This window comes from Meleagris gallopavo, chromosome 1 (genome assembly GCF_000146605.3).
Source record: "Meleagris gallopavo isolate NT-WF06-2002-E0010 breed Aviagen turkey brand Nicholas breeding stock chromosome 1, Turkey_5.1, whole genome shotgun sequence".
Lineage (NCBI taxonomy): Eukaryota > Metazoa > Chordata > Aves > Galliformes > Phasianidae > Meleagris > Meleagris gallopavo.
In genome coordinates, this window is record NC_015011.2 from 160,540,751 (window position 1) to 160,566,495 (window position 25,745).

The window sequence follows — 25,745 nt, forward strand, 5'->3', positions numbered from 1 at the left end:
GGTGTCTCCAGGGATGGGGCATCCACCACCTCTCTGGGCAACCTGTGCCACTGCCTCACCAAACCTATTGTAAGACTTTTTCTTTAGCGAAGGGGAATTAGAATGCAGAAAGGGATTGAAACACAAGGCACAGTGCATTCATTATCTAATCTGACTGAAATAAAAGAGCATAAATGACTGAAAGAAACGGAATACTGAAAATTTATTTTCCACAAGTTGTTGAGAACAACAAGTCAAAATGAACAGTATTATCAACTTGATGCACATCACTTAACTACCGTGTTGTAGGATGAGCCTTTTTGTTTTTTCTGAATTGCAATTTTTTTTAAACAGGTTGTTTTTCATTTATTTGCTTTTAGAACAATACACGTTATAATTTGTATTATATAGCCATAAGTGTGAAATAAAACCATCTGAGTAGCACTTAACACTTTGTATCTATTTTTAAACAGTAGAAATTTGAACAGAAGTTTGGATGAGAAAGCACATAATGCAGGAATTTCATTATTTTGTTATCTCTGGCACTTAAGTACCTTCTGTCCTGGGTAGTTCAGAGGGCTCTGCAAAGTAAATTTAATTTTTGTGTCTCAGGCTGTCCTGGAGACAATGCAGAGACATATGAATAGTCAGTGTATAATTTGGTTTGATTCCCCTGCTTTTTCAGGAGGTAAATCCTGTTCTCACTTGTTCTAGACACCCCAATGACTGCAAAAGTGAATGCCAGTGTGCAATGGGTTGGTGCTCCAGGGAGCCGTTCTCCTGAAGTCCATGCCTTGATGAGACAACATCACTGCTCTCTTCCCAAGAACTGGTGTGGGCCCACATGGAAAAACCTGCACCTGTATGTCTGCAGTGAGCTTGCCCTTGTGAAGAAAGACCTGCTAACAACCAGCACTTAGTATTTCACTTTATGGAATCATGGAATCATAGAATGGTTTGACCCTTAAAGATCATCTGTTCCAACTCCTCAACTGATCCCTTCTGCATTTTACAATGCTAAAATCAGTGCAAAGCTTTAACTGTATGTTGAGAACATAAGAAATCCCTTTGCATGTCGTATAATGAGGCAGCCGGTGGTGTGGTACCAAGAGCAGGAAGGACGATTTTTGTTTAGGCAGAAGACACAGAGAAATGTGAACAAATTCAGGTTTTATTAAGGCCTTCTGGCAGGCATATGATGCTCAGTCTTCATTCTTCAGGTCTAGGGAAGCAGAGTAAAGAGTCAACTGGTGAAACTCAACTCTGCATGCTGGAAATCAGCAACACTACCAAAGGGCCAGCACCAGTGGTTTGACAGATCGCTGAGCAGCCAATAACCCATCTAATGCCAAACAACCAAGCAGAAGCAGTCAACAGGGCATACTCAGACAGCTGTTACCCAGTCCAACCCTCCAATAGCCATAAAGCCTCAGGAGTCCATTATCCAAAGCCATTATAGTTGGACTGCCTTCAGTGTGCACCGGTATTTTGCTGCTTTTCTCAGACAGAAAATGGGGTCAAGATCTGTTGGCCTGGGATGGAAGGGAGTCTGATTCATTCACTGGTGCTTTAGATTGGTGATGTCCACCTCATGCACTAAAGTCACCGGGGGGAGTCTGATGTTGAGAAGAGGCTGCAGAAAGCTTTAAGGCCAGGTTGGTTGGGGCCCTGGGCAACTTGATCTAGTACTTGGTCTAGTGGCTGGCAGCTCTGCCTGTGGCAGGCCTGTTGGAACTTAGTGATCCTTGAGTTCCCTTCCAATCCAAGCCATTCTATGATTCTATGAAAGCAGCAGCTGGCTTAGAGCAGGGCTGCCTCTTTCTTGTGCTGGGAGCCCCTTGGAGACACAAGATCGCAAGGCTTTGGGCAGGACCCCACAGCACCTAAAGCAAACCCTACTGAGTGTTTCAGAATCCTTTTAATCTTAATAAATACCACAAAATGGCACTAGACAAGTACTAGTTTGATCTGAGGACTACTGTCAAGCTCAAATACCTCCCACTGAAGGTTTTATTAAGGCTTCCTGACTGATTTTGTGCAGTACATTTGATCATCCATTTCTCCAGGGTCTCCTGCCTTACAAGACTGTAAATACATCTTGCAGCGCTGTAGTTCTGAAGCTGACAGATCACTGCTTCAGGGCAAATGCGCTTCGCACAGCCAAGTTTACCTTAGCACAGGGGTGGTAAGTGAGCTAAGAGGTAATTGCTCTAGAGGTCTAGTTTCCAGCTCATTTAAGTCAATTTAAAGACCAGTTACATTTGATTAGCTTTGGATTGGTCCTCAAGCGCGGACATGTTCTGAATTGCTGTAAGCAGCACACTGAGCTGACAGTTGATGGGAACACGTTGCTGTGCTGGAGCAGCTCTGGGAAGAGGCTGCACTCAGTACCCTGACACTCAGGCCCCAAGCTCCAGCAGCAGCTGCAAAATGTTCCTTTAGCTGTAGAGCCCAACTCCAGCGGCCAAACGCTGACATCCCGCTTCCTCCCAGCACAGTGAGCCCTGCCATACAGATCAGGCTGCTTATGGGGGTGTTTGAAGACTGACAGTTCTCTGCCTGAACCCACCTTCTCTCATCCCATCCTCTGCTGCCAGCATCTTTTCTTTCCTTGCTTGCGCCCAGCAGCACTCCCCTTGTCCCTGCAGACTCTGAAGAGGAGGCTGCTCCAACAAACGCCAAGAAAACACCCTGAGTCATTCTCGCTGGCCCAAGCTTTGTCTCTGCTGTCAGTCAGGGTTTCAACCCAGCTCTGAATTCCTGCAGCACTGTGTAATCACAATTTATAATTCCTGATTTTAAAGCATGAAAAAGAAAACACCAATGTAACTTTTGCAATTTCACCTCCAGGTTCTCTGGGAATCGACAGATGTTGTCAAGCCTTTTTCCTTTTGATTTGGAAACCAGGTATTCACCAAACAAATGTGTTCTTCACTGGGTTTGTCCATAATTTATTTTGAACTTGCTGTAGTAGTATTGTTGTCAATTAATTGACACAGAAAATAAACTGCTCAATAAAGGCAATGATGATCACAAGATGGGTGGGTGGTCAGACTGCTCCCACTGCCCACTGTGGCTATTCAAACACTCCACTAAGGTTTCTGAGGGATACAATTTAATAATTTTCTTTGCCCCTCCCACCAGCATGCTCTTTTCTACTATCTCCTGCAAATATCTGCACATCACTGTATTTTCTTGCTACAAATATTGGTAGAAAGAGAAATATCAAAGCACTGAATGACGAAAAATACCCCCTCCATTTTCTCTCCAAATGTGCAGTATGCACTGCTTGCACTTTCACCCAACCAGCAAAGTATCAATACATGATATGTTTCAGCAATTACAGCCAATCAACACAGCTCAATAATGACCACAAAAAATGATGGAAATTGCTCACAGCTTGGGGTTTGTGTTTCCTAAATAGGAAATGATTCACTAATTAGGACAGATGTTTGGACAACGGATTTCTTAGGACATCATCATCTACTAGTAGAAGGTCTTCACGAGACGAAAATGTCTAGATCAATGGTATTCATGATGTCTGAAGCATGAAAGGTGACTGCTTTATGCAACAAAACCCAGTGGATTACTCCTGTGTCACGCCTTCACTAATACGAGCTTTCCAGGGTATCATGCACGTATTTTTAGACACACACATACAAAAATAATTATATGAAAGTACTTTCTAGTAATTATATAGGAATGTGTTCCTGCAAGTCAGACTTTGGGATTTCCCTCCTTCTCCAAGCGGAAAAATATAATTCCCACTGCTCCTCTCAGCAGAATCCAGCAGATGTTGCAGACCCGCTCCCACACATACCCCTCCTAAGAGGTTGCACTGAGTCCCTCAGATCACAAGCTTCTCAATACTTAAAGTACTTCTTTCGTCCTCTTCGTTTGAGCCAAAATACCCAGGGAGATCGATCATTTGCTGCTCTGCCTCCGTTAAGCCAAAGGTAGTATTATCGTAGAAAGCAAATTCAGGGTCCACAGGGAAGCTCTGGCACTTGTCCTTTCGGTACTGGGCAGGGCTTACAGTGAGGCCTCTCTGGTAACTCTCTTTGCCAGCGGAGCTCGTTTCCTTCCGCCAGGCACCTTTGGGGTTAGGTGAAGAGCCCCGCTTACTCCTGCTGGGCTCAGGCTTTTCAGGGGCCCTGTCCTGACTGGCATGTTGTCGATCAGCGATCAGATCCAGTTTCTTCACAGGTGGACACGCCCTGTGGTGGCCCCTCGTGCCTTGGCCCTGCGGTTCACACATCGGCGCAGCGCCGTGGGGTTGATCCAGCTTTTCAGAGGTTGGGTTTGTGTTCCTCAGTTTTGGCCGTGTCCTGTCTTCCAAGCCCTGGTCCCACATCCTGGTCCTGGAGGTATACAGAGGAGTCTGACGAGGAGTGAGGGTGGACATGCTTCTCTCTCTGAAAGGCCTGGCCTTCTTCGTTTCGTGAAAGCTGGCTGTTCTTCTAAACTGAGAGTTTCTGTGGCAGCCCCTCTCGGACAACTCCCCTCTGTTATCCGGGTGTTTGAAATGAGCTCTTCTTGTTAAGGTCTGGGTGGGGCTCATTGCAGCACTGGCCTGGGAGAATGGAAAATCCAGCCTTGGGTTACAGCCTTCTCCTAGGAATTTGGGCTGACTGGCTGGCTGGTCCAGAAATGGAGATTTGATCCTAAATTTGTTGGCCGCTCCCTCCTCTTGGGTTTCTGCACTCAGGGGAAGCATTGTGGTGGCACCAACAACCGTGTCCGTGAGGGGATTCTGAGAGACATGGTACACCTTAGTGGTCTCAGTCAAGCCCTTCTTCTTCATCTCTTTCAGCTGCTGCTGTGCGAGGCGATAGCTGAATATCGGAGGGATTATTTTTTGGGCGTTTGGCTGAAAGTTCTCACTTCCAGAGGCATCGTCTTCTTGGGCAAACTGAAGGCTTCGCCTGTAGGTCAGAGGAATGTTAACAGGGGCATCCCCTACTTCGGTGAAGCTGTCCCGCTGCTTGTTGCCCTGGCAAATGTTCTCCTCATCAGAGTTTTTTCGGAAGCCAGGGGAATGGACGGAATTCCGACGCATGGCCGTGCTGCACTTCTGAGCTCTGCAGAGCTTTCTCCACAGGGTGATGAGAACAGTGGCAAAGATGATGAACAGGCACAAGGAGATACCTGTGATGGTGACTATGTTGTTTGCTTTCTGGTCCTCTCCTGGCTGGACAGAAGGTGGGGTGGGAGGCTTGAAAGCTGTAACAAAGAGCACAGTCTGTCACCAGAGTTACATTTGTCAACAGAATTTGGTATTTTAGAATGGATACTTCAATAGAGTCACTAATTAATACAGTACAGTAAGTGGTCTGCCTGTACAATTTGCTCACTGCAGATGACTTAGTACGGCTCACTTCAAACTGGCAGGAACAGATCTACTTACTTTAAATCAAGGGACCCATAGATCATTCAAATGTAATTGTCACCTTTGCCTGTTCTGCTCTTTCCATAAGACACTCCTAAATAAGTGTAGAACAGGATGATAATACTTGCCCTCTTTTATAAAGTACATCAAGATGCCCTGGTGAAAAGTAATGCAATGGAGTAAAAATAACAGGAGAGTAGTACAGGTATCACTTTAACATTATTTTTAGGGTGACTTAAGGGTGTGAAAATTATCAACTTGTGAGCCCTGCAGTTTGAAGAGAGACAGCACTAACAGTGGAAGTGTCACTTTACGGAGCAGTCCTCTGCAGGTGCTTCTTCCACTTCCCAGTGTTGTCAACCACACAAGACAAAGCCTTCCTCCTACACGGCAGGTTCCTAAATGAGGTTCCATTGCTCTGCTGCCACGGCCATACTGGCATTAAAACTTCTGCTGTGAACTGGAGATGGACCTTCAAAAAGTGAAGAATATTCTGCTAACTGGAAATATGAACATCTCAAAGATTTCCATAGCATTTAAACCTCCTTCCTGAAGGTTACACACTAAACCACTGAGAGAGCAGTAACTCTTGGACAAGGTCTCCAGCATTTCAGTGGCATCCCCAAGCAGAAAACAGCATAACTGAAAGCATGTAAGCTGTTCCAGCAGCTAATTTTAATACCAGACAGCATTCATTTCCTAATTCCTTACAGCCAAACATCTTCATAAGGCCATGAAAATGCTGCTGGAGGACAAAGCTGCTCAGTTGTGGTGGTCAAGAGCTGGCCATGAAGCTGTGAGCACAGACTGAACCACTTAAAGCTTTGCCCCAGTTTCTAGTTTGATCCAGGACCCAGAGCCTTGCATCAAAGCCATGGACAGTCTATTGTAAATCTGGCCGTGCCTGCCTCGCAGTGACTGTCCACCATGCAAAATGTGTGCAGAATAATGAGAGGCAGACACCAGTCTGAATGTACTGCCTAAAACCCAGAAAAATGCTCATTCAGCAGTGAGCTATTAAGTGTGCAAGATGTACAAATGCACAGGCAAACAGGTCTCAGGCTGCTACAATAATGGATGTGCAGGGTGCTGGGTGCTGGAGGCCCATTTCTTTGACTCAGAGCTGCAATGGCAGCCCCAAAACCTTTGAAAAATCCTGCTGTGAACTAAACTTTGATCTTCATACCACACTGAGAGCTCAATATCAGCACAAGGAACAACAGAACTGCCTGTTGAATGTTTCTGAGGATCCCTAAAACCTACATTCAGCCCAGCACCACCACACCCAGGGCACAGAGCACTGCTGTTCTGATCCCAGCAGAGAAGGCAGGACCTGCATTTGACCTGGTCATTAGCACTCGTGCAGAGTAATTCATCTATTGCTCATCCATTTCTCAGTTTCACTTTGCTCAGTTTCTAAATACTCTGTTTTCTATCTGTGATGTGCATTGTGCTATAACGTTTGGATTATGCAACTAACAGATAGTGACGTTTGACACAGGATTAAGCTACCAGAGTTTGCTTCTCTCTCCACTTATTCAGCCATTTGCTCCACCTGCTGGACTGCTGACTGCAGACACGGTCATGCTGGAATAACTGGGCAGGTGTGGGCAGCCGAGGGAGCGTGAGGGACGATCCCAGGCTGAGATCAGACAACTTTAGAAGACAAGCTAGCCCCTGGTGTCACTACTGCCCTCAGCAGTCTGAAGGAGATCGGCACAGAGAAGGTGACTGCCCCTAGAGCAGGCCATTAGCTTCAAACTGCACCCCTCTGAGTTGTTCCCCTCTGTGTACGCTTGCAGCTTTACAATATAAGAAAATCCACAGAGCCAGCCTTATCTGGTGATTAAAAACATCAGAAAACTTAACAACAAACTCCTAAAATGAAGACTGACAAAATGCAAAACCTGGCTAGATGGAATATCATTTGTAATGATATTTATATTTTAATATTTTCCTTTTCCTTTCACCTGACCTTTTGCTCAACACCATTTCTTACAGTGCTCCACAATGCATTTATTTCTTACCTTCTAGAAACAATATAGTAATGTTCAACAAACTTTCTGAAGCTGGTTCAAGCCAATGCTCCCATCGAAAGAGCAGTCCTGCATTTTCCTGCTGTGGCTACATGTTTTCCCCCTCTGCCGTTCTTCCATCTTCAGCATTGCAATGTCTATGTGCTATGCAACTTCACAAAAACCCCAGACTACCCACTTTTTAGCTGGATCCACTCCAGTTCTCCATACTATATTTTTGCCAGCAGAAGGGATTAAGTGGCATGGAAGCAGCTAAGGCAAGCAGTAAGGCACTGCTGGCTTTATAATAGCACAGAGATACATAGTTTATAGCTGTAATCTGTTAAATGATAGCCTAAGAGCCCAGGAGCTTGCATGGCCCTGTGAGCCCCCCTTTGCCCATCCCTGTCGGGCAGTGGCACCCATGGGACATGAGGACATTGTATCTTCTACATCAGCCAGGTTCTGAGCAGAGAGACCTCCAATCTCTCCCATCAAAGCAGAGACAATTTGAAAGTTAATTATCAAGCAGCACAAGAAACAGAAATATGGCAGAATTCCATACTTGGTTAAAACCACGAGGTCCTGTGCAGGTGGCACTGGAGAACTTCCCAGCACCCACTACTGCAGATTCATGAATCCCAGCATACTGCACATTTTATGTATTACATACATCTCCAGCTCTTTCACAGATAACTTCATTGTGGCAGTAGATTTTTCCACGCCTGTTCCAAAGGACTTAAAAAATAAATAATTCCTCCAGTTGCAAGCCAAAGAATTACCTTTATAATAGATTTCCATTGCCTACAGTCTTTGAGATATTGTACCAGATATGGAATCATAGAATTGCTCTGGTCGGAAAAGACCTTAGTGATCAAGTCCAACCACAACCTAACCATACTACCCTAACTCTAACAGCTCTCCGCGAAATCATGTCCCTGAGCACCACATCCAAATGGTTTTTAAACCATTCAGGGATGGTGACTCAACCACCTCCCTGGGGAGCCTATTCCAGTGCTTAACAACCCTTTCTGTAAAGAAATGTTTCCTGAAATCCAACCTAGAAACTAATCTCCCCTGGCTGCTGCTCCCCTGGTGCAACTTGAGGCCATCTCCCCTCGTCCTGTCATCTGTCACCAGTGAGAAGAGACCAACCCCACTCTTGCTTCCCTATTCCCCTGGCCCTGAGATCCTTCCTGCAGCCCTTCCCTAAACCCTCAGCGATGTGGAGATTTTCATAGAATCACAGTGTCTTTAAGGCTGGAAAAGACCACCTAGGTCATCCAGTCTAATTATCAACCCATCACCACCATGCCCACTAAAGATGTCCCTAAAACTCACGTTTTAAACCACTTCCGTAGCATCCCCAGCATGCAGAAGTCTTGGAGCCCAATCTCCAACTGTCCCACAAACACAGGTATGCTCCTGTCAACCACAGAAATGTGACATCCCCCCATAAATCAATAGGACTGAAGGAGAGTTTGGACACTTCCATTTTATAAAGCCCTCCTAACTATATGTTGCTGGCTTTTGCAACATGAGGCCACAGGAAAAGGAGAGCAGAGCTACGTACTCAGACACTCCTCTAGTGAGCACAAGGAGGTCTCCTTTGGGGAGCCAGCACAGCCTGGTTTCACAGGTGAGGAGGTGAGGCACTCTCGGAAGCGCTCTCGGATGCCGTCTCCACAGGTGACGCTGCAGGGGCTCCAGGGCTGCCACGGGCTCCATGTTTCTGCAAACACACAAGCTCACAGCAATGAGAAACACACCTAGCTCGTTGTCTGTATGGAGAAAGGCATTTAACTATCCTCTGTTATTTAAGAAGAGCAATAAATAACCAAACAATGCAAACTGCAACACCAAGAGAGCAAGCAGCATCCAGGGACTTGCTCCTGTTCCCACCAGCTTGGGGCAAAGCTCCCATTTTTGCTTTCCTTTCTTTGCCCCATGCTATGCAGCACTTGGCTAACTGAGGCTGGCAGGAGCTGTCTGGAACAACAGCAAATGGAAATTAATCCACAAATCTTTTTAATGGCTTAGTAATTTATATATTCATGAGTCCAATTCCTACCTGACAAATACTGCTTTTACAGCAGGATAACTTCATTGACTTAAGTGTAGTTACTCCTGATTTACATAATTGTGAAAGGAGGAGAAGCCTACGAGGCCTAATGAAAAGGCAATATTGTTTTTCCTCTTTATGATCCTCTTAGCACACAAACATGTTATTGAATCGCTCATCTGACAGCTTTACAGATCCTTGTTTTATTTCTCGTGCTTCAGCCATTAACACAAGATGAGATTTTGCAGGTTTATTTATTTTGTTTAAGTGGAGGCAGGCTCAGGTTTTAATGCTAACTCAATACTTAAATGCAATCCCTTTCATGCTAAGGTAACATCCTCATCCAGTGCTCAACACCCAAACTTAACAGCAGTGAGGACCCCGAGACAGAAAGGGACCATTTCTGACTTCCAAAAATAACAGATGAGTCCAAGTGCAATCCTTAAGGATAAGTATTCTGGGGACTGTCTGATTGGTCAGTTGACTCAATATCTGTCTTTAAAATGCAATGGAAAGAAAAACAACAGAGCAATTACTCCATCTCCCTGTTCAGAGATAAAACAGAAAATCAGATAAATTACAAAAAACAAATTGGATTTGTTAAAGCTTGCTCTTTTAAATAATTTATGGTTGCCAGTGCCAACCCAGGTCATGATATTTAATTTTCTTACACAATTGCTCTGCTGCTGGAATGCCTCAGCACTCCTGAGCAGCGAACAATCCAGTGCTGCATGACTGTTGGTGCTCTGTGACTGGAAATGGCTTTGTGATTTCATGCTATATCCATGCATGCTGCAGTACATCTGCATGGCCTTGTGGAGCACAGGGGGGAACAGTGAGGGGCCTGGTGGCACTGTGCTCCAGGTCCATGTGAAGTCAAAAGATCTCCGTATTTGCCTCCAACCCTACAGCAGCAATGAGATATTCATGGTCCAAAACTTGAACAAACACACCCCTGGCTCCACCAGCTATGAGCAGGTATCAGTGAAGGAAGCAGGAAAGCATGGCCATCATCAATAGTCAAACAGTCCCTTCTCCAATGCACTTCATGGTGCCATGGTACCTTAGGGTTTCAGGATGTTTTTCTTGATGTCAGTGTCATGAAGGACCCCAGCAGTGTCCCACCACTGAAGAAGAAGGGGGATGAGCAGAAGCACACAGCTCCTTGCAGATCAATTTATGTAAGCAGCTTGATAAATTAGTCCCATCATTTCCAGTGCATGAGCTCGCTTGTTTCCTATCTCCACACTCCTTGCTCGCTTTAGCTTCTGCTAATAAAGAGTCAGATAGAGGGCCAGATCCAGAAAGGTTCTGGCTGCTTCCAGTGCTGCCGCTTGTTATACTGGAGGGTGCTCAACAGCCTCTACACTTGTGCCTGCAAGCTTCAACATACGTAACATTTAGGATGGGTAATTTTCTAATTCTAACGTCAAACCCATGACGTGCCCATTGCTTTGAGCTCTTTTCACAGAGTTCAGCTTCAGCTGAGGGCACGGAGTTCCTTAGCTAGAACACTTGGCATCCATAGCTCTGGGGCTATGAACGTGTGCCTGCAGCAGCAGGAGAGCAGGAAGCGCTCCAGCCCCTGTGAGAGACAGAGAGTTAAACCCTGCAACTTGCTCTGCAACCTCCTGCAATGCAAAAGAAAATGAAGCAGAGTTTATTCTCCCCCAAGGAAACAAAATAATTAACCTCCATTTAAGACAAACAGATCCAAAGCGCCAGGGGGAAAACCAGAAGGTATGTAGTGCAAACTAGCGCTAATAAGTGTGAACTTTTTCTATACGCATTTGAGGAATCAATTAGCAACATGAAGGCATCTCATTGATGAGTTAGTTTGAAATAGCTGACAGTTGGCAGATCTGTCGACATGAAAGATAAACTCAATTAACTGTGTTAATGGTTGCTCTGCAGAAGTATTTCCCCTCAAACTTCTGTATTTCATCCTCATTCTGTGAGACTGTGTGTCTGCGATGCTATCCAACAGCAGAGCCAGCGAGGAATACTCTGCATCACCCTCCCAGCCTGACATGTGGTTGTCCTAAGCTCTCCAGCAAGACCAGTAATAGCGGATAAAATCATTATTTATGGGTTCACGCAAATGCCTCTGCTAGCCTGGGGTGGTGCAGGCTACTTGTGAAAGCTGAGTTTTCGGTCCTGAGAACAGGCGCAGTGGCGTTTGGATGAGACCTGGGAAAACATCCTTCTCACCCATCCCGTGCTTCTCTAAGGGAATAAAGCCTGGGTGAGCTGACATGGTGGCATGCTCCAACAAGTTTCTAATTTGGACAATGAAAGGACGATGATCCCTGTAGAAGAAGAAAACCTAGACTCTGCCTGGGCTAATTACAGACTTTTCCCCATAAACCAGCACCTTTAAGAACCGCAGGAGCATTGCCTAAAATCTTTTCTCAGAAGCTCAGAGCTATCCCAGTGACTCCACAACACCTGATGTATTCTTAAAATGCTGGGGATATGGAGATTTAGAACTCAATGGCGTAAGAGAAGCCGACTGGGGCACAAACTGTGCTTCCCCAAATTAGTCTGTTTCTAAATAAATGCAAAGCAAAGAGCAATTCAGGCAACAGAGCTAATTGGTTCCCAGATCTTCCTACAGATAACAGGCAGGTCTGATTCATACTACTTTACTCACGGAGCAAGAAGTTGATGGGAGTCTTGTATCCTTGCCTGACTCCTGGATACTCCGCTTACTCCCTGTTTACCAACTACTGCTCCCTTCAGAAGGTCTTTTCCCACTTTCTGCTTTCCCTTTGAGAGCAACAGCTGTGCTTCTTGTGCCCTGGGCACCCCCAACAGCTTCTCTGGATAGTTAGAAGAAGTCAGATGTCAGAGAAGGAACAAAACTCATCTCAATAAAGGCAATAAGCTCCATTAGGACTTAGATCAGAGTTGAAACTGGCCTCAGAAGTGTAACTAAGAACTGTAAAAAACATTAATTAATGCTGGAAATACACAAAAAGCATGTCCCTTTCTATGCTGTAGCACTACTGATTAATTTTATCAGGCATCCCAAATGACTCCAGCTTGACACTGGCTAGGATCTAGAACATCTTCCTAAGGAGAGTTTCACTGCTGGGGGCTCAGAGTCTAACCATGTAAAGCACAGGATAACACACTGAAATGAATGAGCCTGCAGCACTTCTGCTGCTGACTAAAATCACCTAGCACTCTTCTTTCTCAGACATTCAAACAATTCAGTCAGATGCAGGGAACTCTGCATGGCTCTCTCTAAATCATCTGTGTGAAACAGTTAGCACCCCACTGAGATGAATTAAGTGACTCACATATCTCCTATTTTTTCACAGGTTCTCCAGCTGGAGTATACAGAAAGTTTCACAAGCACTGGCTCACATTTGATAGACATTCTCCCCACATCTAATAGGTAAGATTCAGAGCCTTGGAAAGCAGGAGCTTTTTTGTGACGCTTTCTCTGAAGCTGATGGCTCCTGCTGGGAGAGCTGATGCTCTCTACGGGTCACCAGGAACCCTGTCCCTACTGCAGGCACAAAGCAGACAGACTCCTGCTCCACAGGCTGCCCGAGCCCCGCCAAGGATGAGGAGTAATGAGATGGATGGAAGAAGGGTCAGGAACACAACTGATGCCTGACCTATGGAAAATGGGTAGTTGCAAAATAAACTATATCTCATCTTCTGTGGTTTGGATGAAGATAGCTTTAATGATTTTGGATCTTTCATCTTTTACAAGACAATACCTTTGTTTCATAATAATAGACTGTATGCTAAATGGAGTAAGAACTGGCTGAGCGACAGATTTGATATGCAGTTGTCAACAGAAAATCATCACCAAGTCGGAATGCATTTGGAGAGATTTCAAAGGGAATTAGTATAATGCTTTGTTCTGTACAACGCTTTCCTCAGTGACAGGAAAGTAAATATAAAATCGTTAATGAGAAAATATGTCACTACTGTGATGACATAAGTACACAGTGCATGGGGCAATGGAGGTTGCCAGCTAAGTTGTAAAATCAGCAAAATGCAAAAAAAGCAGAGAAATTGTAGCTGCAGAATGGTAGATTGTAACTAAGAGGTCACATGCAAGAACAGCTTGGGAGGCGTATATAGGGTCAAAGCCAATGCCATCTGTGGAATTAAAAACTGAGGAGCAATAAGTCAGCGTAAGGAGAGTGTTGCAGCTCAAACGGCATTGGTGAGAGGATGTTAGAAGGCACCAAAGTCAGTGCCTGTGTTGTGAAATTAAAAGTACTGTTAAAAGAAAAAAAAAAAAAGGAAACGAAGGCAGAAAGAGCCAGAAAATTAATTAAATGCTGAAGAAAAACGCTTTCCAATTAAATACTCAATCTTTTCAGCTTATTAAAAAGAACACTGAGATTATCTGGAAGGACTGACACAATTTGGACGTGCAAATGCTTCTGCAGGGAAATACAGTGGATAGGAAACAGCTGTCTAGTCTAGCAGAGAGCAGCAGCAGAAGAGCCAGTCACTAGAGGATGAAGCTAGATGAGCTTCGTTATGAACTGCATGTCACATCCTTTCTTCTTTTACATCAGAGCACAGCGTTGAGAGAAATTACCAGAAGGGTCTCTGTTTGGTGGTGCCTTCAACAAAAGACTGGATGGCTCCGGAGGATGAGCAGCAGTTGCATGCAAAGACTGGTTGTGGGCTCCCTACCAACGTAACTGGATGACTGCAACGGCCCACGCCACATAGGAGACCACAATCAGTGATTTAATTGGCCTTAAACTGAGCAAGCTCAGAAGCAGAAGGCAGAATATCAGTGATCCGAGTAGAGAAGCACTTTTTACATGGAGAGCCATCAGGGGTGCAGGTCTACCTACAGTGCAATGAGGCACGGTGAGGGGCTCTGGAGAAGGCCTCGTGAAGCAGCTGGCTGCCATCACTGCGAGCAGCTCACTCTGCCTCCCTCAGGGCCAGAGGCTCAGGACAGGGCCTTGTGAGGCAGTCAGGAGGCCGGCAGCCATCTCTGGCACCGCAGGCTCGCTCTGCGTGCCGCGGCTTCAGGCTGACGCGCTCCTCCAAACACAGCCTGCTCCTCTCAACGCTGCCTGGAGGCTTTGAAGTTGCACAGACACGAAGACAGATGTGCTGCCGCCTAATTAATTTCAGTTTGACGTTTTATTTACGGCTACGCGATGTGGTTACGCTTTCATCGGCTTTGTGGATGTGACACTTCTAACTTGCCAGCTATTGACTTGAAGCCGTTCTGCACGCAGGTAGCCTGATTCTTTCGACTGCAGTCATAAGGATGGTGCTACCGCGCAACCCAGGAAACAAAGCAAATTGCAGGGAGTTGTTGCCTAGGGTGGATTTCACCAATTAAAACGGTCAAATATTGGACACAGAAACACAGCTATGTCATATCCTGCATATTCATCTCTCTGGGTAATTAGCTAGATAGTATCAGCGTGACACAAAAATACCACCCAAGCACAGAAGAAGAATTAGAATTCTCTCTTCCTTTTTCCTTGAGAATTACCTTGATTAAGGAAAAACGCTTTCATTTTTAGGCGGACTTTCTTGTGCCAAAGAGAGAGAGTGCCAACAGAGAATATAGTTGGAAAGTTAAGCAAAAGAGAACTGCGTACCACGTTTGGCATGTGGTGAAAATAGAGGTCATTCTTAGTACAGATTGTTAATTAAAAGGCTAACAGTTTTAGAATTTGTGAAATAGCCTGAAGTAAAACCACACAACGCTAGAAGCCTTGTTAAAGTAGTTTGTGCCTGGACCACATGCTATAGAGCATGTTCCATGCTCCTGGCCGCAATTATCCCCTCAGAGACCTGCCCAGGAAGTGCAATGACCCTTTTTTGGCTTCAGATCCTGCACTTCCTTCTCAGGAAGACCAGGGTGGGGAGGTATAGAATATATCTCCAGCCTTTCAAGCCAAGCTCTTTGAAGTGTGCTCATGGGAAAGATTAATTCATTACCTATGGACGCAAGCCTGCACCAAGCCTTCGGAACATTTACTTTTCTGTTTCAGGATGTGGGAAACACAGCCTAACTCAACTCCTATCCCCTCATGTACATGCAGCCCATCCCTCGCTATGGCTGCCCTCTACAAATAAGGGGAAAAAATGCATTTGCCTTACTCTGCTTTGCTACTGGGATTTGTGGACAACGCCAAACCGTGAATTACTACCCCTGAATGACTATGAGAGTCCATCTATGTACGTTGTAGAGATATAAACAGAATGCATGTATACCCCTTAGACAGGACTGAGGAACGGCCCAAGTTCATCCCTATTTATGATCACTCCTTAACTGTAATCACTTATACTCCATGGTTTTGGCTTCTGCCAACCAACACTCTCCTGGAGAACGCCTAGTCATGGCCAAAGGACTACACAGACTACAGACTGTCCCCAGCTAGTTGTATGAATTTAGTGTTTTCTTGGAAGAAAAGAACTCAGATGTACAGATGTGACTCATGATTGTCAGGTGGCCTTACTGATCAGAAAATGTGCCGTGATCTCTTTTAAGCAGCAGAAGAGACATGGTTGGAAGGATAATGGAAAAACCCACAAGTGTCTGTTGCTATAGCCGGATGTTGATTCATGTGACCAAAATTTATGTATCTAGTAGGTAGGTTTTTAATCTCCCACAGCAAATAGTAGAGAAAAAGATAGCCAGACATGGACTCAGCCCATTTATCTTCTATACCTATTTTTATATGGGATGAATCACCCTTGTGAGATGTCTGCCTCTCTTGACTAAACAGCTAGATGGGTTCTCAATGTTGGACACCTGGCTTCTAGACACTTAAGTGTAGTATCTTTGTATGTACAGAGATTAGATTTAATGTTTCCAATGGGTCTGATCTACTTAAACTCTGTTTAAGAGTTTCAGTTTTACTGGAACTAGATGGATACATCATTTTAAATATCCCAAACAGTTTTGGTTTAAGCAGTTTCAAGCTACCACTGCAGCTTTTGTTACTAAATGTATGCCCCCACACAGGCCTAATCCAATTTGTTCCCACCTACCTTTCCAACTCCTTTTTTTTCATGGAAGAGACCCAAAAAATAGTTATGCAATAGGAGACAATACAGTCAAACCAATTTATCATTATCCACATTAGCTGGAAAGAATGCTGATATTTGATAAAAGAAGACAAATGTTGGTACAAACCCATATTCCTTTCGATCATCATACACTGCTTAGCTCTTGTTGGGAAAAGGCTTCGGTTTGAGAAATTATAGAGGTCAAAGCAGTATTTGTTCTTTCCCACATCGAACAAAGTGCAGTTAAATTCTGTCCTGTTGTCTCCTGGGTGAAGGATGTTCTCATACAGCCAAGCTGTTCTCAAACTAGGATGCTTGAGAGCCTCTTTATAGACAACAACTTTTCCACTGATAGAAGTGCATGGTGGTGAGACTATGAAGACCTGAACCAAAGTTCTGCACACTGCTTCTGGTGCCACAACCAGTCTGTATCCAAATTTGTGGAGATCTATGGGTCCCATAGAGGCAATAACAGAACGTGTTTCTAATGATTTCAGTAACACAGTGATGTACATTTCTTGACCAACGTGTGGGCAGTCAAACTCTACCCACTGGGATCTGGAAAGTGGGATTCCTTTGCTAGTTCTAATGCCCAGCATCTCATCAGAGCTTACTCTTCCTAGTTCATAAAGTGTGCTGGTGAATATCACATCTAGTGAAACCAATGTTTTGTTCATGGCACACAATTGCTCATTTGTAAAAACTCCAACCTGAAAGGAGCTCCCAAGCACCTCTGAAGTCTTGTTCAAATCAATGTGAAATACAGGCCATTCCACATGGAGGGTGGATGTTCTTCTTCTGCTTGCAGCAGCACTGCTATTATCACTAGGAGAGATCATTCTGAACAAAAAATCTCCAGCACTTGTGAAATAGGAACACTCAAACTCTACCATCCCCCGGGACTGATTTGCTGGAAGCTGTTTTCTTGCAATGATCTTGTTGGTGTTGGCATCCAGCAGTAGGATGGACAGGTTCTCTGCTGTCTCATTACCACTGTAGTAGTGGTATTCCACAGAAACTGTGTCGTTGCTGAAGGCTACATGACCTGGGTGCTTCAACAGGAGGTCCTCCACTTCACCAAGAACTGAAAGGAAAACAGGTTAACAACAGCATTAAGAATCAAAGCAGCAGCCAACTGCCTATGAAACATAAAGAAGAAAATACGTATCTATAAAGTGAATATTTAAGAAATGGCTGTTAAACTCTTAAATGTGAACGAATCAGTTCACCAAAAAAAAGGTCCTAGCTAGAGCAGTAATAGCTCACCTTTCCTTTGTGCAGGGACATGATCTGCAAAAGCTCAAAGTCCACTGTAGCAACATGTTTAGGAAGGAAGGTTAAAAGAAGATTTCTCAAATAAAAACAAAACAAAAGATTTACAGAAAACTTCAATTCTAAGGATAGACCATGAAAATCCTCAACTTCCTTTCACTTGTAGATTCTAAAGTCCACTTCACCATGGCCAGCTGTTCTACCTTCTTTAGTGCTAATGTAGTAACAAAAATACAGTAGTTTCTTAACACAGAAACATGAAAAATATCCCTCAAATTAAATAAAATAGTAAATCTGCATGATGCTTTTTGAAGCCTCTTCTCTTGCTCTGTCTTATGAATCTTTCATTTTGCTCATTTGCATCACAGAGACACATGAGTGAAAGAGCTGAAAATAACAGTGATGGTGACTGCAGCACTTTTCTTGTCTCAGATGTGGTGCAACATGTCTAAATGACATCATTTCATAATAAATGGCACAGTCTTTTTAGATGCACTTCTTGCATGACCATGTTTGTACAAGTTGCCAAATTATTCCGAGACATGCTGTAACTCGTGGGGATAGATGGTATCTAAAGCATTGGATTGGGAAGATCACATTCCTGCTCTCAGCTCAGCTAGTTTTTCTGAGTTGCCTGAAAGTTAAGGATTTCAGACATTGAAAGGTTACCTGAAAAATGGGAACTACGTACACCTATCCCAGATACAGAATGTGCTGTGAGACATCTCTATATAATAAATTGTCTGGAAAAGGCTTCTGAGTCTTGGATGGAAGGTGCTCTGGGAGCATAAAACCTCAGTTAAAACAATCCTTTCATAAGTGGTATCAACTAACAGTATTTCAACTTGTTAAATCTGTTACATATGTCTTAAGATTACCTCAAAGAAAGCTTTGCTGGAAAAACACTGCAAGTGCCAAAGCAAGCACTCAGCATTTAGGAGTAGCAGGACTCATCTTACAGAATACTAGACAACTACCACTGTAAGCTTCAGTTTGAGTCTGTCATCTTGGATTCACTTTCCTGTCAACAGAAAATTAGTTTCAGGAAGAAATTCATCTGACCAGTTAAGGCCATTTACGTCAGGGTGAGGCACAGTGCACACTAGTAAGACCCACCAGCTAAAATGTGGTTAAAATAACCAGCTCTAACCACATCCATAATGTTTGAATGAAGACTGTATGCACAGCCTACATACATAAATCATGTATATACTCTTACATACATGTATTGTAAGTCAGTCTTTCATCTGAGTGACTCAATACTACTTTTTTCCACAAGATTCTGCCTCATTTGGCAGATGGATAGTGCTCGTTACCGGAGGGCTCTTTTATTCTCGTTCTTCCTTGGGTGGTCCCATGTATTATTGACTATGCACCGTTCAAAATTCACCTTGATAACACAGAATTATTCATTTTCCCCATGGATCCTGCTATTGTGCTCTTATCATAGTATATTAGTGTATTAGAAATATTAATGAGTTTATCCCTGCAATGTTCCTGAAAGATGAGTAAATGTCACTATTCTTGTTTAGAGTGCTAGGAACCAAGGCAAAGACATAAAGGTGAAAACTATCAAATGTTAACTGAACAACCATCTTTTAACAGAAGAATGCCTGCACAGGGAGTGGAGAGCCCAGTATATGCAACTTGAGGGCCTGTTACTATAAGCATGGGGAAATCTGCTGGCCTGGGCTGAAGCATGCACAGTATTGTGTGGGGCTGGCAAGAGGAGCCGAAAGGACATGGAACATGTTTGACCCTTCGGAGAACTTCATTGCTAACTCATCTGCAAGGACTTAGATATGGACCAAGACCAAGCAAACCTCCATACAGGCAACAATGTCCCAGAGCATCATGAAGTTTTGACAGCTGTGTTACAGTTTCCCAGTGAAATGCTTGCAAGTTGCTGGGTTTTTCTTTATTTGAACATGAGTGAACTTACACATTTCTCTATAAAGGACTTAATCAGATATAACTTGGCTGAAATGTTTTAAGAGAAAAACAAATCAGACCGTAACAAAACCTCAACACAAAAAATTTCAACAATGAGCTTCAAATTTTCAAGAAAAACATTTTTGTGATAGTAATGAAAAGCACTGATGTTTGCATCTACTATTCTGCTGTCCTTACTCTCTTGCACTATTTTCTATTTGGACTGGCCTGTACCAGAAGAAATAACACCACTGTATATGTACAGGAAAGGCCTGGAGAGAGACCAGGGGTCTGCCATGTAGCTCTCATCAACTCTCATATGGATCACTTGGAAAGTGAGGAAAGCAAGTATTACTGGAGGACGCCCTTACAGCACTGTCGAGTTCTGCCTGGGAGAAGCAGCCAACCTTCACCTTGCCACAACCTCCCTTCAGGCAGTTGTAGAGAACTATAAGGTCTCCCCTGAGCCTCTTCTCCAGACTGAACAACTCCTGTTCCCTGAGCTGCTTCTCACAAGACTTGCGCTCCAGACACCTCCATAGCCTTGCTGTTCTTCTCTGGTCACGCTGCAAGGCCTGACTGTCTTTCCTGAAGTGAAGAACCTAAAACTGAACAAAGTACTTGAAGTGTGGCCACACCACTGCAGAATTCAGAGGTATGATCACTTCCCTGCTCCTGCTGGCTGCACTGTTTCTGATACAAGCCAGGATGCCATCGGCCTTCTTGGCCATCTGAGCACACTGCTGGCTCATGTTTAGCTGTGTCGACCACCATTCCAGGTCCATTTTTTCAACACAATCTTTCAGCCACTCTGCCCCAACCTTGTAGCATTACCTGGGGTTGTTGTGTGCCAAGTGCAGGACTCAGCATTTGGTCTTGCTGAATTTCATGCCATCGGCCTAGCTTGTCCAGATTCCTCCATAGCGCCTTGCTTCCCTCAGGCATATTGACACTTCCTCCCACCTTGGTGTAATCTGCAACTTTACTGAGGGTGCACTGAATCCCCTCATCCAGGTCATCAATAAAGATATTGATCAGGATGGGCTGCAATACTGACCCCTGGGAAACACCATTCATGATTGGCTGCCACCTGGATTTATCTCCATTCACCACCACTCTCTGTGCCCAGACATCCAGCCAGTTCTTAACCCAGCAAAGGGTGTACGTGTCCAAGCCACAGACTGCCAGCTTCTCTAGAAGAATACCATTGGCGACAGTGTCGAAGGCTTTTCTGAAGTTTAGGTAGATTATGTCAACAGCCTTTATCTTCACCGTATTTCCCATTCAGTGCACCATTCTTAACTTTGCTAGTCAACTCTGTTTTGTTAAAATAACACATAGTACTAAAAGCAATAGGCAAGTGTCTTCTATTAGACTCGAGTTCATCTAAAAGAGGGCAGTCCTAAGTTCTTTATGTCTTCTCATGATCCCTTGCTCTAGAGTGGAGATGGAACAGACACAAAGGTACAAGCAGATGAGCATGTTTTCTCACATATACAGGAAGAGCAAACTGCACACTTTCTCGGTCCATTTCTCTCCTTTGTAAGACATCTTCAGCCTTTTGATGCATGACCTACCTATTATCCCAGCTCATGTCATAACTGGGAACTAAAACAGTCCTTTTTCCAGTTTCCCATGCTATTGATACTTCAGCAATGCATGACTTCATTCTTAATCATGGTTTGACAATGTACTTCACCTATGAGGTTAACAACTTTTAAATTATGAATGTAATTTTTGAAAATATATGTATTATTTATAAATTAAGGATCTTACTTTCAAAATTTCTAAACTGCATGTTGACTCACTTTACTAATCCACCTCCTGTGCAGTACATTCTTAGAAAAGATAGATGCCATGCACAGTATGCCCCTCAGCTTGTAATCATCTTATAGCTAACCCAAACTAGATGTCTAACTTCTATTGGCATGTGAAGGTGAGAAGGAGGTGCTTTCTCATCCTTTGAATCTTAGGCTGTGGTTCGATTGTAACTGCTCTCCAGATGTGCTGATCTGTGTGTGAACTACTCAAACAACACTAGTACATTGTCTCAGACTAATTTTACATGACTAAAATGGAATGAATATGAATCCCATCCTACACAGTCAGAGAGGAGGCAATACCCCTCCTGTCCTCAAAAGTTTTCTCTGAATTGGTGGGTTAAGTCCATCACACGGGGTTCACTCAATCACAGGAAGTGGCCTGCACCATAGAAGGTCACATTTCATCCAACCACTATAAGCTACTTTTATAGAAATGGGCAGTTGTATGCTGTAGTTCCTCCCACCTTGGTACAGACACTGATCTCTGACCTATCATCTAACATGTATTAAATGTTACCAAGTACAAATCTCAGAAGAGAGCACAGCTCCTTCTACTGCTTCTAACACAGTTAGTCCCTCGATGAGGCCCACAGAAATCTGCTCATTTATCTTGCTTCCTTCACAGAGCAAATTCACAGCAGAACAGGTTCCTGCCACTTTGACACAGAGGAGCAGCTCGTGAAAGCAGTCTCTTCCACCTACATATTGCATAAGACCTTGACTACATCCTAGGCATATCACTGGTGGCTTGTGTGAGCAGTGATTTTTTGTGATTTTATTTCAGCAGACAAAAGGAAAACAGCACTATCCAAAACCACTTTATGAATATGCAACTCACAGTTCTCCCTTGTAAGCTCTAATACTCACCGTAGTCACAGAGCACTACTAACAATAGATTTGAAAAATCTTTCAACATCTGTTTCATTCTGACCAGTGAGATCCCAGGTCCTTTTACTCCTCATGTCCTTCTTCAGCTCCAAAGTTCTAAAGTGCAGGCACTATTTTCAAGAACACCTGAAAGATAAAAAATTACAGCTGCATTGACTTTGTTTCATAAAATACAAGGAGGAAGACACTACAACTCGTAAGAAAAAAAAAAAAAGCATTAATTAACATTTTTCTCCCATTTACCCAACCACTATTAATACTGGATCAATGGATAAGTGCAACTATATTTCATCACAGAATAAATTTTCCCTCAGGAAATGTCAGCCCTTGAGTCACAACAACAAAGATAGGCCATAAGAATTTACTTTTGTACTGCAGAAACTGCTCTTGTGCATTTCTTATATTAAAATCAAGACTCCTTCCAATACTTGAAGGGAGAGTATAAACAAAAGGGGAACGACTGTTTGCATGGGTGAATAGTGATAGGACAAGGGGGAATGGTATTAAACTGAGACAGGGGAGGTTTAGGTTAGATATTAGGAGGAAGTTTTTCACACAGAGGGGTGGTGACGCACTGGAACAGGTTGCCCAAGGAGGCTGTGGATGCCCCATCCCTGGAGGCATTCAAGGCCAGGCTGGATGTGGCTCTGGGCAGCCTGGTCTGGTGCTTGGTGACCCTGCACATAGCAGGGGGTTGAAACTGGATGATCATTGTGGTCCTTTTGAACCCAGGCCATTCTGTGATTCATGATAGCAAAGTAACAAGTATTCTGTACAAAATGTGACTCACCTCAGCCCGTGTAGATACTAGAAGTTTGTTGCTGCTACATAATTCAAACTGTTTTCAGGTCCAGTAAGCTATTATTATCTCACTGGCTCTATATAACACATTAAGTTATCTGCCTGGCTCTATAAAAGACCCGCAACTGCTTTTTATGTCTTTCAGATCGATCAGCTGTGTGATCCCAAGTGCCAAGTATTTTTAGTTGACTTCTCCACAATTTTTTAAGTTTACAATTCCTGTAGCATTGTCTATGCAAACAAAAATAGAGATCCTTTTGGAAAGTTTCAGGATCTTACTTCAATGTGCTCTAAAGCAGTCATCACGAGTCTCATAACAATCATATAAAACAGGCTGGAAGAGAAAGATTGCAGCAAAACCAACAGCATGCTACAGAAACAGAAGACACAGAGAATCTACAAAGAGAAAATCTAGCTCAAAGCAGCCACTCTCAAAATATGAGAATTGCTCTCTTTCGTATTGCAAAGGAGTGTCAGAAAGTCAGACTCACTGCACTCACCATCACTCAAACAAGCGGGAAAGTTCTTGTTCAGTGGAGTTTACAACCTAATTTTATGAGAGAAAACCGGCACGGCAGCAGGCATGGAGGAACGTAAACACGAAACACAAGGCCCAGCTAAGGCAAAGATGAGGTGCATCTTCAGGAATCACAAAAATAATGAGGTATTTCAACAGTAACTGTTAGAGCTGCTGACCTACGACACAGCCGATGTGTTCTTTGAAAGCTTTTAAAATTGTTTCAGTTTCTTCTCCTGTCTTCTCTACGCCAATTTGCTCTCCGATTTCTCTCATGCACATAATTCAAGTGGCTGGAGAGAATAGTTTCTGTGGCTTGCTCAGCACAGGCCCATTGCAGCAATAGCTGTACCCATCTGACGAGGAATATCATCACCTGCCCACAGGCCTGACAAGGCTCCAGAATTAGACAGCAGCAGCGATACCCCAAACACCCACATCTGATACGCTGTAAATTACCAGAAGACAAACCTCCTGCCTCCACACAGGGGCAGGCTGCTGACAGAGCCACAGCACAATCACTTAAGGAAAAGAGCAGAAATTAAGCAGCACTGCTTGAAATTTCACTGCACTAAAGAGGGAAGAAAGATGCTTTGTGGGCAACAGTCATTGCTGTTCTGAAAGCTTTAATGGGTCCTTTCCATTTCCAGCTTCCCCAGCTATGTATGTCTCAAATGTGTTTCACAAATACCATTTTTAGACCATCGCATACCGGCAGGTAAAATCCAAATAATCCTAATTGCAGCCTCACAAGTGACACGCTGCAGGAAGAAACAAAGCGACAGAAGAAAGAACATGTCCTAGGGAAGAAAGAAAGAAGGCTGAGCGGGAGAATTCTCCTGAGACAGCGGCCATACATTTTAATTCACACGTGTCAGGTTGACAGATGGAAGAGCAGCGTGGTTCATGAGATGAGGCACTGGAGGGAGACACAGGAGACCTGACTTCTGCTCTTGTTCCTGCCTCCGTCAGATGCACCATGTTAGCAAATTGCAGCATTAATCCGCTCCTCTCCTCCCATTCCCCTGCGCTGTATTGATACCAAAAACTGTGCAGGGTGGAAGCTCTTTCTGACCACGTCTGTGGACGCAGCCCAGCACCTCTGGGCGTTCCGTTAACCAGACCACAAGCTCTCTTCCCTTTTACCCTTTCATCTGTGTTATCTGAGTTTGCTTAGGAAAAGGCTCTGGCAGAGTGCACAGGCAACACCCAAGCTCAGACGAGTGTTTGAACCAGCACCGAGACCGACTTCCAGGGACTTCACCCAGGTGCCTGGGAAAGCCTATGCTGGGGCTGGGCCCTGTGCAGCCTTGCAGCCTCTGCAAGGCCCTGGAGCCCTGATCCAGCACAAAGCTGGCTGCCCACCCATTCCTAGCACTGCATTCCCCCTCTCATTTCACTCTTTTTTCCCCGTATGTTTGTTCCTCTCAGACTCTCTCACCCTCCCCATCTCAGTTTTGTGCACACATGGCACTGACCTCTGCACCTGATTCACGTTTCTCCCTTTCAGCCTTCCTTCAGCCATCTTTTTCCTAGCACTCATCTTTTCTCCTTTGCTTAAAAATTCCCCACATCCTTGCCTCCTGCCCCCTGCTCCACTATTGCTCCCTTTCTTGTACTCACATAAAATCTTGCTTTTCAAGACAGACGGCGTATCTTAAATGGTTTCTTCTCTATGCAGATCTTTTTACCTTGAGTTCACGAGCTTGATGAGATGAAAAACGATGGAACAGAGAAGACTATCAGACTTTGAATAATTGGCTTTTTTAATTTATTACTCTGGTGGACAAGCAGGGACTGAGGCTCCATTGTGTGAGACGCAGCAGAGGCACAGCAGCACAAAAAGACGCTTTCTGCTCTGAGAGACAGTGTAAGGGGCCAACTGGAAATAGAAGATTTCCTCTCCAAAACGAATTGGAAATGGCAGATAAGGAGGGCATAAGCCATAAAGGCCTTGGAGATGAACCAAGAGGTCTGTGTGTAGCACAAATGCCAGGAAAACACTGAGTCCTTCCTCTGCCACAAATACCCTTCAGATGTCCCT

The 25,745-nt window shown here is 44.1% G+C and overlaps 1 protein-coding gene across 1 annotated transcript; it reads right to left on the bottom strand.

Moving 5' to 3' along the window:
* Positions 1-2,914: 2,914 nt before the first annotated feature.
* Positions 2,915-25,745, bottom strand: THSD1 (thrombospondin type 1 domain containing 1). The gene is made up of 5 exons (XM_003203302.4): positions 25,325-25,745; positions 22,363-22,509; positions 16,596-17,552; positions 8,957-9,115; positions 2,915-5,202 (listed from the first exon to the last, which is right to left on the bottom strand). The coding sequence occupies exons 2-5, from the start codon at positions 22,418-22,420 to the stop codon at positions 3,827-3,829; spliced, it is 2,550 nt and encodes an 849-aa protein (XP_003203350.1). The 5' UTR covers positions 22,421-22,509; positions 25,325-25,745; the 3' UTR covers positions 2,915-3,826.